The following is a 17179-nucleotide window of genomic DNA, read 5'->3' as shown; positions in this document are numbered from 1 at the left end:
ACTCCCGACCAGGCTGGGAAATAAGGATATTTTTTAAACTAGTCCTTTGGACCAGTGACCCCCTAGTGTCTGAAATTATTTACTGGTCTCCGGACTGGTCCCAGCCTTTGCTCTCCAATAGATTTGCAATTAATAAACTGGTCCCGAGGACCAGTAACCCCCACTTCTTTAATTAAAAAACTAGTCCAAGCAATTAATAAACTGGTTTTGGACCAGAGGAAGTGTGCTATTTCCCAGCCTGCGAGTCCATAGATATAGTAAAACTATAGCCTGCTCCCGACTCCCTTGGCCATGTACCAGGGTGGGAAATAAGGATTTTTTTAAACTGGACATTGGGCCAGCCAAGGATGATAGCCCTTGATTTTATTGGGCAGGAAAGCAGACTATTTGGGCTTCTGCTATAAAATATTGGCCATGGAACTAAAAGGGTTCCATAGCCCATACCGTCAAGAGCAGGCTGAGAAAAAAGTTTTTTTAAACTGGCCAGGAAAGTCCAAGAACTTTAATTAAATAAACTGGACATTGGCCACTTGAAATGGTGATAGTTTTTAATTAATTAAGTGGTCACAGGGCCAGTAGACCCCAAAGCATTTAATTTTTAAACTGGCCCAGTTAATTTTTAAAATGGACATTTGTCCAGGGTCACCGCCTTATTTCTCAGTCCGATCCTCATTGGTCCCGAGAACTACTTTAAAAAATTCCAATTTGAATACGTAGGGTAAAGGGAACGGGTTCTTTGGACCAGTTTAATTATTCAAGAAACCAGGGGAAACAAGTCTGAAGGACCCGTTTGAAAAAAAAAATCTTATTTGGAAGCCTACTCAAAGAAACTAAACTCCCAGCATCCTCAGCGTTTCGGTAGTTACTAGTTCGTAATTCGTATGGTAGAAATACGTCGATAATGTCCCCTGTCCAAAATATAAATGCGAATTCACGAGAACTTGGTTTAATTTTTAAATTGCGCGCAAGATACTCTGAGAGTCTTTCATTGCCGCAGATGGCCCACCATCATTCCTACTCAATCTCACCTCTTTCTTCTAAGGTCAGACAGTCTGTGAGATCAGCACTATTCAAGGCCAAACAACTGGTTATTGTTTATAACTTTCAATTAGATGGGTGGGACCTTGGATTTCATAACAAGACGGGAAATAATATACATAATTGGTTACACTTTATGAACAGAGAAAAAAATACGCATGATATGATTTAACAATTGGAACTTATTAAATCCAGTAATTACTTTAGAAGTTTCTATGAATGTTCTATATATTTATTGGAGAACACTTCTGTAAATATCACAACCGGCATTATTTATTTATATTATTAAGTTACTTATTTCCAGTACGATGACGAAATAAAAAAAATAGACCCCGAATTTGCCTAAAGAATAATAATAACAAGTTGGGAAACCAAAATCAACCTCTCCGAATCGAGACGCAATTTAGAAGTTTCTCTTAAATAATTAAACATATATAATTGATAATAATTATTTTAATCGTCATTAATTTACCTTAATTCTAGTTAAATCGTTTTAAGTAACTTTATCCCTAAGATCATTTTAAACATAGCTATTGTTGACGTTTGAATTCTAGCGTATGGAAAATGATAAGAAAACCCGCAATTACATGAACCTTTGGTGGAAGCCCTGCCATCATAGATGGGCACTATCATATCATTTGATAGTTTTACCACTTGATACGATAGAAAACTAAATCTGCCCCTATCAAAGTATCAATTTTGATAGTTATTTTCGAGAAAAATTTGAATTATAATGATCGATTGAGTTTGATAGCTTAGAAAGTGCACTCGAAGTTGATATGATTCATTGATTCGTTGAAATCTTCTAGAGAAAAATATCGATTCTCAACGTGATCTGGCTACTAACCCCATCTTTTAGAAATCATAAAAAATGATAGGCATTATTCCTTGAGAAATAAATTGATTCTTTGAGTGAGTTTATTTGGCGACATCTGTTTTCTGATTTCATTTTAAAAAATTATGTGCTAATCTTTGATAGGCAATTTTGATAGTTATGAAAATTTCTGGAAAGATAAGTCGTTTTTTGAATGATATCGAAGTTTTTAATATATTTGAACGTTAGCAAGTGTAGGTTTATTCTATAAGAAGATTCTGTACTTGGTGGTCGTTATAACCCTCTCAAACAAATAAATAAAAATAAAATAAACGATGGTTCAACAGTTCAAACTGTGAAGACGGAGCTTCTTGTATATAGAAGCTCCGTGCTGTCACTGATGTGAACGACTACTCGAGGAGGAAGAACGATTCCACGAAATCATCCAAACGTAGAATTAGATAAATTAAAGTGTAGATTTTCTGATTTTTATTACCCACAGTTTTAATTGCAATTTTTGCCTTTAATTATTATTAGTTAACCGTTTATAGTAGATGGTTTAGATTAAATCAAGGGCGAATAATTTGAAAAAGTTTGGATAGTAGCTTTTGAACTATAGACAGTTAAAAGTCAAACTTGAGAAATGAGATTATGGAAATTATATGAATATATGAAAATATTAGAAATTCTACAAAATCAGGAAATATCAGGAATCGATTAAACAGAGTAAAAGTAGGTAGAGCCCAAATCAGTTTGATCGAAAACAATCAAATTTAAAGTCCGGAAATTAAATAATCGATTAATTTAGTCGTTCCTAAAGATTTCAATTTGATTTGATAGGCAAAAAATCTATCTAACAATGAGAGCCAATCTAACATATTGAAGGAAGATTTGATAGTTTCACCATCTATGATTTGTTGAGAGGGAAAAAATCTATCTAACAAATAATGCCCGTCTAAAATATAGCTAGAAGAATTGATAGTTTCGCCAAATATGATAGTTTGAGAGGAAAAATATCTATCTAACCAGCAGTGTCAGTCTAAAATATAGTCAGAAGAGTTGATAGTTTCGCCATCTATGATAGTTTGAGAGGAAAAATATCTATCTAACCAGCAATGTCAGTCTAAAATATAGTCAGAAGAGTTGATAGTTCCGCCATCTATGATAGTTTGAGAGGAAAAAAATCTATCTAAGAAGGAGTTCCACTCTAAAATATAGCCAGAAGAATTGATAGTTCCGCCATCTATGATAGTTTGATAGGAAAAAAATCTATCTAAGGAGGAGTGCCCAACTCTGCCTGCCATTGGGAAGCTAGACGTTTCTCGTAACCCTAGCCGATCGCCGCGTACATCTTAAGCCTAACGATGGGAGTAGATTAGTAGAAGCCAAAAATTGCTTTCTGCGGATAAGTTTACTCCGATTTGCCAACTGCGAACGCGGTGACAGACACACACACAGACACGTCCAGTGTAATACTTCTCCGTAACGTCATCGTCACTCGGAAAGGTAAAAAAGATAATAAGACCAAAAACAGTTCAGTCTTGTTAAATATCGTAATAAGCCTTATTCTAATTTGACTCAAAGGAAAGTTAACATGTTAGAGTGTTAAATTTACTACACTACCAACATATTGGCTCTCACGTTCAAAAATAATGCTAGATGCGAACGTGAACATCGAAAGCCCTTTCCGATAATCGCGTTTAATCTAAATGACACATTAATTATCGTAAAAAATTATACATATAACTTTATAATTAAAATGTTTCTCTCTAATATAAAAGTCGCTATGGCCCTGAAATTAGATATTCAAGTCCACGCTTGATGTGAATTTTAAATTTTGTAACGGTTACTTAAATTAAATGAGAAGAAAATTAGTTTAATATGTTATTGAGACTATCTATAATGAAAAAAAACCCTTGCTTTTAAAGAACGTTTTATTTAATGAAACAAAAACCAAAACCGGTATTTGAAGGTTTTAGATTTTTTGGCAAGGACAATTTAGAAGGGACTGCAGTTTTGCATTCTGGAGCCTAAACTTGGAGGTGAAATTACAACAGCCCTACGTATGATTTTTACAACGGGAAGTCTCGCTTAGCTTCAGTATCTTTGGTCTACTAACATCGTCTCAACACTCCTTACTATTGCTCTCTCTGTTTGTTTCTAATTACCTTGGCCAAAAGTGGTTTTGAAAGTCTATTGTTCACATCTAAAACCTGAATTGAAAGTAACGTTTGGACTCTTGCCAGCGCCTTCTTAAATATCCTGTTTTGTAATAAATTACACTATAACCGCGAGGTGGATAAAAGCGTATTATTTTCTTTCGGTTAAGGCCAAATTTCAAAAATGATAAGTTAAATCACAAGTTCCAAAATTTGTTAAAGAAATTTTTCGTGTCAGTTTCGTTCCTCAAATTAAGAAGTAAAGTTTAAATTTTAATATGGTGGTTGTTGCGCGTAACGTTTCATTTGCTTATTCCAAAAACAAAGTGTTAAATAATGTTAATCTACATATTCCAAGAGGAGCCATGTAAGTATGAATATCGATATTTTCTTATATTTTAAATATGGAAATCGTGTCTGGAAATAGGGAGGTGTCGGATTAATGGTATTATCGTTTAAAAATCGCGAGGTGTTGGACGATTACGATTATCGATTAAAAATCGCGAGGTGTTGGACGATAATGATTATCGTTTAAATATCGTGATGTGTCGGACGATTGGGATTATCGTTTTGAAGATCGTGTTGCGTTGCGCGATTGGGATTATCAGTTTGATGATGGTGTTGTGTTGCGCGATTGGGATTATCGTTTTGAAGATCGCGATGTGTAGCGCGATTGGGATTATCGTTTTGAAGATCATCATGTGTAGCGCGAATGGGATTATAGTTTCCAAGATCGCGTTGTGTTGCGCGATTGAGATTATCGATTAAATATCGCGATGTGTCGGACGATTGAGATTATCGATTAAATATCGCGATGTGTCGGACGATTGAGATTATCGATTAAATATCGCGATGTGTCGGACGATTGAGATTATCAATTGAATATCGCGATGTGTCGGACGATTGGGATAATCGATTAAATATCGCGATGTGTCGGACGATCTTGATTTTTGCTTGAAGATCGCGATGTGTATTGCAATTGGGAAAAATCGTTTCAAAATCGCGAGGTATTCAGCGATTGCGATGATCGTTTGAAGATGGTTAGGTGTCGAGCGATTTTTTATTTTTTGTTCATTATCTTGTAAGAATTGCGATGTGTCGGGCGATTGGTATTATCATATCTATTTGGTAAAATAGATCGTGAGAAATTACCGCTACGTGCATGAGTTAGCTATTTGAGTGGTAGCATACTTTCTAGAGGGCCACGTAAAACAATATTTACTAAAAACAGATGTTAATATTTATTGTTCATACAGATACGCTCTTCTTGGACCAAGTGGTTGTGGTAAAACTACTTTTTTAAGAGTCATAACTGGTCAATTGTCCTTGAAGAAAAACAATGGTGAAGTGCTAATTTTTGGAAAGAAACCATTTTCCGCGACATCTCTTGTTCCAGGACCGGACATTGGATTTATGTCACAAGTATGTCTTAATTTCTGACACTAAATGGATATAGATTAGTGACCCTAGCACTTTTACTATCATTATGTCTAATCGTACGTTTTCAAGTGCAGTTTAAAATGCTCTTATTTTGTTTTTAGGATCTAGCACTACATGAGCTGTTAACAATCGAAGAAACGCTATGTTTTTTCGGAATGTTGTGTGGCATGAAAAGACATACTGTATCAGAGAGAATAGAAGAGTTGTGCCAAATGCTTGAACTTCCAAAAAGAAACCGACTGGTTAACACCTTGAGGTAAGTTAATTAATATACAAATTTTTATAGTTGTATTAAATGGGTAAGGCTTAATCTTTAAAAGACAATTCTAGGATTAGCCCCTTGCATTGCAGTTATTTTATTTCACATTCATAGTTTTAATTTGTAGAAAGTCGATAAATTCAAAATAACACACATTTTAGGATTAACTTCTGAAACTCTCACCGTTGGAATATTAGATTGTCATTTTCCTAGACACTGTTATTAAAAACGTATTAAGGATATTCGAATTTGTTTAATCCTTACTATATTATTGCGTAAGCTGAGTTTTGCACACGCGATATGTCACTGTCATTCAGACTAAAATTACACGGTTGACTGTTCATTTGGGCAAGGAGCCTGATATCTCGAAGGTCAACCAATGGATTATAGCAAGTTAAAAATTATCGAACGATACGAGACATATTTTCAAATAAATAAGTGTTACTAGAAGAGAATGTGCTATTTTTTTTTTAAAAAAAAAGTCAGAAATATGTTTATTTGAAACAAGCAGGAATGAATAGACTATTCCATTAAATACTTGCCAAGAAACCAACGCACAGGGGCGGGACCCCCATCAGAGGCTATTTCACTCGCGCCTCATGAGGCAACACCGGACAAAGCCCGTGTTCACTACACGTTGGAGGCTAGCCAAGTTGCACTGCCTCTTGCGGTTCTTCTTGGCGCCAGTGAAATAGTCTCCGAGGGCGGTCCCGCCTCTATGGTGTTTGCTTCACTTATCTGATCAAACAGTTAACTTTTTCTTCAGTTCGAGTCATTACTTAATGTGGCGTTACACAAAATATTTTAATTATCTTAATGGATTTGCATTTTGTTGATGTTGATGATGGGGATAGCAAAAATACTTATATCTTGTTTGCCTCGGTATAACCTTGGAAAAAATATTCTTCGTCTCGTGGAAGGGGGTGGCGGACTGTTATTCATTCTTGCTACTTTCAAATAAATAGTTTCCGCATGGTCGTAAGAGCATTGGTAGGGTTAGGTTTCTTTGATGAATTTATATAAAATTGTGGTTAAATTGTAACCGAGCCCAAGGTTAGAAATCATTGGGTTAATTAACATTTTAAGGTCTGAAAAAAATCATTCTATCTTGGTTTAGGTTTTTGTGTTTATGATATGATATTTTTACATGTCCGTTCATAGTGGTGGCCAGCAAAGAAGAGTTTCATTGGCCGTTACACTAATGCATCAACCACCATTGTTAATTCTGGACGAACCGACAGTCGGTGTTGACCCCATGTTAAGAAAAATAATTTGGTCTTATCTCGTTAGAATTACAGCCACTTTGAACACAACCGTTGTCATCACAACGCATTACATAGACGAAGCGAAAGACGCTAATTTGGTAAGAAATTCTATTTGTATTTCACTACGCAGGATGTACACTGAAAATAATCTTTCTGCACTGCGAACGTTGTACTTTTCTTATAGATTGGTGCCATGAGAAATGGAGAATTATTAGTGGAAGCAAATCCCGTATTGCTAATGAACACACTAAATTGTGATAATTTAGAGACTTGTTTCGCCATCATTTGCAGACTGAACACTGGTAACGACGAATTGCAGAGTCTAAAGGTAAGACCATTTACTAATACTTTCTTATTAATAATGCAACTTCAAGGGCATGGTCTATAATTCTGAAAGTTGTGTCGCAATCGCAGAAGAGAGAGTACATTTTCTAAAAGCTCAGCCATGACCAAGACACATTTGTTTTTCAATTAAAGGGATGCTCCGGGCAAAAAATATGTTCTATTTAATCGAAAGAACTTATTTATGAATTGGAACCATGTTTCTATCTACAATCTTAAAAGATACCAACAATTAAGTTTCCATAACGGGCACTAAAAATTACTCATTTTAAAATTATAAACCAAAACTTAAAAACTCAGCTAAGGAAAAGAAGTGTTACAGATGTGATGGTAAAACGTTGTGTGCTTATTTTCTTGAATAGGACAAACTTCCCGAGCCGTCGTTTCCTGAAATGAGACCGGAGTCTGAACGACGCCTAGAACCACCTGATTTCAAATCACGCCAGAAAGCTTTGATCAAACGAAACTTAATCTTGTCAAAAAGAAACCTCTATCATTTAGCCTTTGAAATTTTTCTTCCTTTTATCGAAATGATATTTCTTTGCTTCACTCTGGCTGGAGGATTGACTGATTTGCCCATTGCAGTCGTCAACGAAGAAGGATCAAACGCATTAGCACAAAAATTCGTCAATCATTTGGACAGCAGAGTCTTATTGCAAGTAAGTTAAAAAGATGAACCCGAGCGAACCGATAATGTCGAAAATTCCATTCATTTGTGTTTTAAACTTTCTAGCAAAACCTGAGTTACAACGATGCCATAGAGTCAGTGCGGAATGGAGAAAATTATGCATTAATTCGACTTCGAAAAGATTTCACCGAATGCTTTGATAGAAAGATTGAACTGAATCTTGACGTTGATAATGAGACGCTTTTATGCGGGTCAGTTTTATCTCAGTTTGATTTAACAAGTAAGACCATTTCTGCTTAATTGACTTAAATAATTGAACAGACAGATCTGGATATCAGATACTGAATGTCACAAGATAATAATACAACTGCAAGGGACCATGTTTCTTCCATTCGACATACTATAGTTCTTGAAGTTATGACGTACAACTCGCATAAAGATTCTTAAAGCTCAGTGACGACCGAGAGGTAGCTTTTTCAATAAAGCTTACCAGCGGTGGGGAAGTGTAGAAATGTAAGGGGGAACAGTTGGCCTAGTGCTTCGCGTCTAATAGTCACTATTATAAAAATGTCATAATTTAAACCAAAAAGTAAAAGATAAGGAATAGGGAATGAAATTACATAAGAGAATCCCAGCTCTCCGTGTCATAGGCTAGATGGCGCAGAGGAAAGGGTTGTAGCGAGGAAGGTTTGAGGTGTTTAGACTTTGCTTATCCTCTCATTGCGGCTCATAAATTGGTATAAACACTTATGAGACCATCGAATGAGAGAACCAGATCGGCACAAAACTCTAACATAGCAAGTTGGTCCCTCGGAGTTGTATTATTACCATGTGCTAATTTAAACTGAAATTTTTACTTTTCAGATCAACAAATTTACTATGTCGCTTATTCCTCGTTGCTAAATTCTTACCAAACGTTTAATAAGGAAGTTTTATCGGAGAAAAATATATCGACGCATTATGGGAGTATTCCATTAGATGTAAGTAATATAGAAGTATCTATTTTTCTTTTGCACATGGGGTTTTCAAACCGAATAACCAAACCGTCGATTTCGTTATGACGTTTGAATGAAGTGGGGAAATTGTAACGTGAATCTTACCAACATCAGTGGTTTAAAACCAGCAAATTCAAAATAACCTAAGTAAAATTCACGTTACTGACCTAAAGACAATTGGTACTTCTCTGATTTCCTTAATTTATTTTTATAAAGATGTCAAAACCTCTGTTCGGTTCGGCTAATGGCAACAGTGGTGAACATTTCATTGGTGCATTTATACCTTTCCTGATATACTATTTCGCCTCGGTTATCTCTGTTCTTAAGCTTATGGAAGACAAAAAAAATGGCGTCGAAGGAAGACTTTGGATAAGCAGGGTCTCCAAATCAGACTTGCTAATATCTCATTTTCTTGCGAACTTATTTAAAGTCGTCCTTCAATCTATCATAGTCCTGATTTACTGTTACGTTATTCACGGACTTTCCTTGAAAGGATCCTTTTGGCCGTTGGGCTTATTAGCAATTTCTCAAAGCATATCCGGATTTTCTCAAGGTAAGAAAATTTTCGCACGTCCATTGGCGTCATGTAATCTAGTATTGGTCCTTCTATTATCGTAATGTGGTCGAGTACTCGTCCATCTATTATCGTAATGTGGTCGAGTACTCGTCCATCTATTATCGTAATGTGGTCGAGTACTCGTCCATCTATTATCGTAATGTGGTCGAGTACTCGTCCATCTATTATCGTAATGCGGTCGAGTACTCGTCCATCTATTATCGTAATGCGGTCGAGTACTCGTCCATCTATTATCGTAATGCGGTCGAGTACTCGTCCATCTATTATCGTAATGCGGTCGAGTACTCGTCCATCTATTATCGTAATGCGGTCGAGTACTCGTCCATCTATTATCGTAATGCGGTCGAGTACTCGTCCATCTATTATCGTAATGCGGTCGAGTACTCGTCCATCTATGGGCGTAATGCGGTCGAGTACTCGTCCATCTATGGGCGTAATGCGGTCGAGTACTCGTCCATCTATGGGCGTAATGCGGTCGAGTACTCGTCCATCTATGGGCGTAATGCGGTCGAGTACTCGTCCATCTATGGGCGTAATGCGGTCTAGTACTCGTCCATCTTTGCTCGTAATCTGGTCGAGTACTCGTCCATCTTTGCTCGTAATCTGGTCGAGTACTCGTCCATCTTTGCTCGTAATCTGGTCGAATACTCGTCCATCTTTGCTCGTAATCTGGTCGAGTACTCGTCCATCTTTGCTCGTAATCTGGTCGAGTACTCGTCCATCTTTGCGCGTAATCTGGTCGAGTACTCGTCCATCTTTGCGCGTAATCTGGTCGAGTACTCGTCCATCTTTGGGCGTAATCTGGTCGAGTACTCGTCCATCTTTGGGCGTAATCTGGTCGAGTACTCGTCCATCTATGGGCGTAATCTGGTCGAGTACTCGTCCATCTATGGGCGTAATCTGGTCGAGTACTCGTCCATCTATGGGCGTAATCTGGTCGAGTACTCGTCCATCTATGGGCGTAATCTGGTCGAGTACTCGTCCATCTATGGGCGTAATCTGGTCTAGTACTCGCGCATCTGTATATATATGATATGCTCAATCGAAAATATTCTACATAGCATTCGAGTTACATTATATTTTTATTTTGCAGGCTTTTTCTTGTCCAGTTTATTTGAACGTGAAGCAGCCGCGTGGATAACGGGAAACGCCATCATGATCGCTAATCTATTCGTCAGTGGTAAGAATAAATATACCAATGAATAAAGAAAGTTAATTGCTCAAAAGAGGTTTAACCAATGATTCGTTTTAGGTGTGTTTTGGCCCATCGAAGCGATGTCAATATTCTTTAGATCTTTAACCAAATTCTTCATACTAACCATGCCAATTCTGGCCTTCAGAGACATCGCCATTAAAGGTTCGGGATTTCAAGATACGACAGTGCAATTGGCTTTCTTGTCCACATACGTTTGGTTCTTTATATTTGTCGCGTTAGCTTTGTTGAAAGCAAGGTTTTCTAGATGATGATATAACATTAGATCAGATACATCTTCAGTTCAAAATTATACTCGACAAAAAACGCACAGAGATGTCAAGCTAAATAAATGCTTCAAAAATGTAATATATTAACCTTAAAACAAAGCCTTTACACATAAAATCGACTTTGCCATTACGCTAACATTCTGGTAATGTAACTCCGTTTTTCCATGGAGTAATTTGATCGGATAGAGAAAACAAGATGGCCCCGGCCATATTAACGTTTTGCCTTGGCTAGCTAAATTTATTGTAAGGTGACCCCGGCCTATATACTTTACGGTTATTTTTTCTTTTAATTATCAAATATCATTCCAATTATGAACAAAAATAATCTAGCTTGATTTTGGGTTATAGATTATGAAACAAGTAAATAACCAACTTCTGTCCTATGAAATGGAACAATTTTCTTGATATTTTTGTTGCAAACCTAATATTTGTGGGATAATTGATGCGTTTGGGTACTAAAATTATTCATTGATTGCACGCTTATGCAATATGCAATATGCAACAAGCGCTTAGAATTAGCCCCGAGTCATGTTCTCTTGAAACTTGAAGCAATAGAAATGAAGTAATTTGCATAAGCCCTAAAGAACAACGCTAGACGGGACACGGAAACGGATGGTGGAGATAAAGATCCTTTTTGTTTATGATGTACTAAGCGTTAATTAATCAGAGAAGCTGGAACCGAAAAAACTTACAAAAATCTCATAATATTTGTGCCAAAAAAGTTAATTTAAAAACAATTTTATATATTTTAATTTAGTATAAAACAATTTTAGAACTAAAAATGGGGTTGACGGGACGCCCAGCCTGCCAGCCAGGGTCGGACCAATACTTTTCCGAACCTCTAAAACGCGCGAAACTAAAAACTTAGTAAGGAAATAATTTATAAATAAAAATGTGGTAGAAGGTACGCCCAGCCTGCCAGGCAGGGTCGGACCAATACTTTTCCGAACCTCTAAAACTCGCGAAAGTAAAAACTTAGTGAGGAAATTTTTCTCAGATTCCGCGCCTAGAACGAAAAGTTTCACTAGTGCCATCGTCCGGAGAAAACGCGAAGCTTGATCTAGGTGAAACAAAAATGGCAGGCCTGAGACCTGTAGCATCAACGGCAGTGTATGTGACGTTTAAACTTATAATTAAGTGCCTAATGAAAATTAGTACTCGAAATTTTTTGCAATGAATGAACCACAATTTTCAGAAGAGAATATTTTCAAAAATGGTAAGTGTTGAAAACCTAATCACCCTAATATTAACCAGATTAGTTATGTAAACTCTTAAGCCTTGGTCATAACACGAGTATAAAATTGGTCATACTGTTTTGTTTTGTTTAGTACCTGTTGCTCTCTCTCTCTTGTGAAAATTGCTACGAGTATTACACATATTTTCCAAAAGATCCTACTGAAAAAATTCGAAAAGCTCTTCAGTCAAACTTTAAGGGAAATGAATTCACACAGTATGGAATTATAAACGAAAAAAACTCTTGTTGCTTTAAAAAAGAGTCTAATTTAAAAGTAACGAAGATTGGTTTGAAGTCAACCCTTCTTATCGATTCTTGGGGTGTTCCCCTGACGGTCTAGTCAACGATAATTTGGTCGAAATGAAGTGTCCAGTCATTGGTGAAAAAGGACACTTAGAAACAGTCCTCAAGAAAACTCCTTACGTAATCAAGAAGGACAGAACATTTTCTTTGAAACCCAAACAAATGTATTATGGGCAAGTGCAACTTAGTTTGGCCCTTTTAGGACTTCAAAGTTGTCATTATGTAATTTATTCAAACTGGAAGATGATTGTTTTGTTATATGTGCCTAAAGACCAAAAATTTATTAACAATCAATTAACCAAGATTACAAATTACTTATTTCAAAAGGTTTTTTTGCTTATTTTAATTACTACATTCCAAATTATTTGAAATGGAAAAATAATGGAGCAAATAAGGCTGAAGTGATATTTTTAAGTTCCTTAAAATGTGATAGAATCTTACAAATTTATTAAATAAAATTGTTTTACAAAATTTCACGAGTCTTGGGTGCATTATTCATTTGCATTTTTTTTCACGGGTTTTAGCAAGCTTGGGAACTGCGTAAGAGTTAATTTAAAATGATTTGAGGTCTGAACTTTACTTATTCCAAACAAAGCTGATAGAGCGGTGAATGAAATGCCAAGTTTTAGTTTCATGAGTGTCAAAAATACCCTATCTCGAGACTCGTAGTTTCCCCCATTCTTGGCCCTCTCTACCTTATTTGTCCATGAAAAAGGGGTATGAATTTACTGTTAATATTTTTAATGATTGCATCAAATAGACCAGTACTCTTTAATCCTGTTAATGAAATTATAGAGGGGGCATTCAATATTCCATTAGAAGCATTAACATAACATGTATGATTTTCCAAGGTGTTGACCATAATGCATTTACAGGGTTGCCACGGAATATTCAAAACCAAATTCCCTGACTTTTCCAGGTTTTCCCTGACCTTTTTCTGAGATTTTCCCTGACCTTTTCGGCCGAAAGTGTAAATGTTTACAGCACGTTTTAAGTGGTGCTTATAATTAAATAAAGTCTCTACATTTAAGTTTTCCAATGTATTTTTCACACCAAAAAGATTAAGAACCATTTTCACCTAAATGATTAAGAAAAATTTTATCTAGGATATAAATAACAGTCTGAGAGATTTCTTTAGAGAGCATTAACTTTACAAAAACAATTCTAGACATTTTTTAGGATTGCTCTAGAGTTCACTCTGTGTTAAGAGAGGATGAGAAGAAACTTTCATTACTCTTTCAATAAAGACTTATCCCCAGAAATTTTACCTACTAAAATAAAATTCCCTGACTTTTCCCTGACTTTGCTGAAATTTTTCAAATTCCCTGACTTTTCCCTGACCTTTTTGGCCCATTTTCAAATTCCCTGACCCGTGGCAACCCTGATTTATCATTGGGGTTTGGAGTGGTGCATTTGTCGGTCGTAGTTTCCTCGGTAGTTTGTTGAACAGCATCAATCCCCAATCTTTCAGCTAGAATTTCTGCGTCTGCTGGTCCATTTATTTCAGCTGTTTCACTTGCATGCAAAGTTGGAGATTGTGAGAGCTGATTCCTTTTTTTTTCAGTCTTTCCAATCTCCCATTAGCCTTGAACTATTGTTGTTGATCATGTTTCCTTAACGGGAGTTTTTTGGAAGGAACAGCCAAAGGTCCAAGTCTGGGAGGGTAACTTAACTTATCTACAATAATAACTCTAATTATAATTGGTTTTAAATTAATATTATACGCTTAAAACATACCTGAATGTTCATATTTCGGAATGAAGGGAGCAGACAACCATGGACTTGGTGTGTGGTTTACCCATTTTTAAAGCTATATCCCATTGTTTCGACAATTTAACGTCGCGCGGAAATTGGTGAAAGCGGACACCTCTCATTATTTATACACCCATACACGCTGCAGTATTTAACCATTGTTTAATTACGTTTAAATAAACAGCAAATCTGACAAAAACTAGCCAAATTATCGTTGAGCAGATAGTTGAGTTGTTGATTTAATTTTATAATTATCTTTGAGCAATTCAATTTAATTAACTTTAATTAAACCATGAGTATGTTGATTGCGTTTGTCATTAATGGTATCGCCGGAATCAAGTTACATTTAAACACCTGATTAAACTAATCATCGATCATCCACCTTGCAATAGGCAGACTAGACGGAGTTCGCAAACTTCGCAGTCTATTTATGACATCTCATGTTGCCCTCTATTGAATCTCTCAACAACTATCGTTAAATTTATTACTTAAATAATATAATTTTTTTTAAATATAATAATCATATTAGCTAATTATAATTATTTAACTTTAAATGAGTATGTTTCATTGATTTAAATCGCATTGCTAAAAATTATTGGCGGGCGCTAGGCAGTCATTCTCTCTACTCTCTCTCCTCTCCCACTTACAAAATCCAGCCGCAGCTGGTTGCCGCGCGTCGGGAAGGGGAGGGTGGGTGGGGATCCACAAACTTCTACCTCTCTCTACTCTACAGTCTAACTTAACTCGGGTTTTGTACTAAGCAAGCGTGGCTTCGTGGTAACGCGCTCGCTCGGCCGTCTTCACTGACGTCTCGTATGGATTAGGACATGGCAGGTTCAAACCCCGGCACCGACGGGAAAAATAATTTCAATTGAAATTAAATACGTTACGCCACCTATGAGGTGTAAGGTGAACTACGGATGAATTTCGAGTCGAAAATTCGCGGGAAATTTGAAATTTAAAAAGTTTATTTATGAAGAATCTTATTATGCGGTTACACCAAATCCAGCCAGCCGTCCAGCCAACAGAGGGCGGAACAATAGTTTTCCAGCTCTAAAGAGCGGCAAAACTAAAAAGCTTTATTTAAAATGTATATATCACCGTTGTGTATTATCAACTATTACTCCATGGTGCCAGATTGATAGTAATTTGGATTTGGCGCTGTCAGAAACTTGCCCATGTGGTTTTCGCGCACCCAAAACTCTTAGCCTTGAGAAATTTATTATTTTGGCAATGGAACGTCTCATACTTATTGCAATATTACTACTAATGTAAATACTTATATTGAACTTAAATAAATGTAAATTTATTAATGAAAAGAGCTCCATGAATTGAACCTTAGTTTCATCTAACAAAAACAATTTGATATAATTCTTATCTTACTTTTATTTCAGAAAGAGGTTTGTTTGTTTGTTTGTTTGTATGTTTGTTCGTTATGCAAGGCACAATTCGTTACCAAGTCTGATAAAACTCCTGTCTGCTAATATCAGTAACACCAGGGAAAGGTTTAAGAAGTGGTTTGACGAGTTCCTCAAGGTTAGGACTGTAAAGGAGGTCCTATTCTAGACTCATAACATCTAATTTTTTTGAACAACCTCTAATTAAACATCATTTAACTGTTTTTAATAACTGTAAAAAAATACATCGTGCAGATATTTCATAAGGCTGGGGAAATACATTTTATCATTTAGTGTCTACGTGGATAGGAAACTCTTCATTATGTTCAGTCCCTGAAAAAAACACGGGATACTTATCTAGTTGTATGAGTGTTGAATAGCATTTAATTTATGAAAATTTTATCCATCCACTATCATTTATCTGTATCATAATATACTGTAAAACCATCAAGTTAATCATCTCACCAAGACCGAAACCTTTCATTAGATATAATGAAACATAATTTATAAAAAATTATAAAGGACCTTTAAATTTTTCAAGGTTTTACCTTAGTCAAAATTACATGCATTACAAAATTTTGATGAGGTGCATTTTCTAATTGAAGTATGCCTAATTGTTACCGTTAAAGAATTTTTATCACTCACTAGAAGACACATTAAATTGGTTCAACCAGGAATGCCTACAGTTCATAGGAATAATTTTGTAGCCATTTTCCCCAAACGTATCTAGGCGGAATTTGTGGGAGGAGCTAAATTTATCTTGTGCATTGCACCTTGCGCGTGCCTAGGAACCTACGAAATTATAGTTAGTAAGACGTCAGAATTATGAGGTGTGAAAGAGTACTCAAACCCGGCCCACAAAACCCACATAAAAATAACCATGGGAGATATGGGGCATATTTGCTGAGTGAATTCTGCGTTCAACAAATATTTTTACTTTTTATGTGGTCAAATCAAATTATTTCTAATTAAATAAGCTCCGTGCACAGTGAGCTTAAGGTAATGTATTTTATTTTAGTTCCCAGGTGCGCATTTAAACAGTGTTTTGATATTAATATTAATTATAATAATATTAACAGTCTATGTAATACTAACTACACCAAACCTGTGTCTTACTTGGTATCTTTAACAAGCAATATTCCGAGCCTTTCTGCTTGAATTCAAGGGGTGGAGGTGTTGAATTCTTCACCTCTGACGTCATGCATAATGTATTTTAACTTAGAACCACGTGACATTGAGGTAGATAGCGACGTAAGCACGCCAAACCCGAATGAAGTTCTCTCTTCGTGTTCTGAACGAGTAGACCTACATGTGTGAATAGCCAATGAAAGGAGTGGGCTGTGTAACAAATTTTAAGCCCCTCCCCTTACCTTCAATGAAGCCTGTTGCCGCTTAAAGATTCCAAGTAAAAGATCTGTGTATTGCTGCCGTTAAACACAGCAAGGTTTTGATGGAAATAAAAAACCGAGTACTTAGCGAGCGGACGAAAACTCA

General features: G+C 36.2%; 1 protein-coding gene and 2 long non-coding RNA genes across 3 annotated transcripts; 2 read left to right on the top strand and 1 right to left on the bottom strand.

Moving 5' to 3' along the window:
- The first annotated feature begins 4851 nt into the window (after positions 1–4851).
- On the top strand, positions 4852–11189 carry LOC149709176 (ABC transporter G family member 20-like). The gene is made up of 10 exons (XM_089864568.1): positions 4852–5433; positions 5553–5707; positions 6872–7073; positions 7160–7303; positions 7680–7976; positions 8051–8225; positions 8810–8925; positions 9157–9493; positions 10611–10697; positions 10770–11189. The coding sequence occupies exons 1-10, from the start codon at positions 5425–5427 to the stop codon at positions 10979–10981; spliced, it is 1734 nt and encodes a 577-aa protein (XP_089720694.1). The 5' UTR covers positions 4852–5424; the 3' UTR covers positions 10982–11189.
- Positions 11190–11193: 4 nt separating this feature from the next.
- LOC149709175 (uncharacterized) lies at positions 11194–13010 on the top strand. Its single transcript, XR_016381320.1, has 2 exons — positions 11194–12215; positions 12328–13010. It is a non-coding gene; the product is annotated as an uncharacterized LOC149709175 (long non-coding RNA).
- On the bottom strand, positions 12962–15362 carry LOC149709174 (uncharacterized). Its single transcript, XR_016381319.1, has 2 exons — positions 14274–15362; positions 12962–14213 (listed from the first exon to the last, which is right to left on the bottom strand). It is a non-coding gene; the product is annotated as an uncharacterized LOC149709174 (long non-coding RNA).
- Positions 15363–17179: the final 1817 nt, after the last annotated feature.

Source organism: Phalangium opilio, unplaced genomic scaffold (assembly GCF_054372755.1).
Source record: "Phalangium opilio isolate 3A_F unplaced genomic scaffold, DU_Popi_V2 ptg000013l_1, whole genome shotgun sequence".
Taxonomy (NCBI): Eukaryota; Metazoa; Arthropoda; class Arachnida; order Opiliones; family Phalangiidae; genus Phalangium; species Phalangium opilio.
Note: the sequence above shows the minus strand (reverse complement) of the source record. Positions and strands in the feature narration are given on the sequence as shown.

What these genes read in the sequence shown, in the direction of transcription:
- LOC149709176 (XM_089864568.1), top strand. An exon ending in AAGCGAAAGACGCTAATTTG is followed by an intron (nt 7,074 to 7,159) that starts GTAAGAAATTCT and finishes CTTTTCTTATAG; the next exon opens with ATTGGTGCCATGAGAAATGG. An exon ending in ATGGGAGTATTCCATTAGAT is followed by an intron (nt 8,926 to 9,156) that starts GTAAGTAATATA and finishes ATTTTTATAAAG; the next exon opens with ATGTCAAAACCTCTGTTCGG.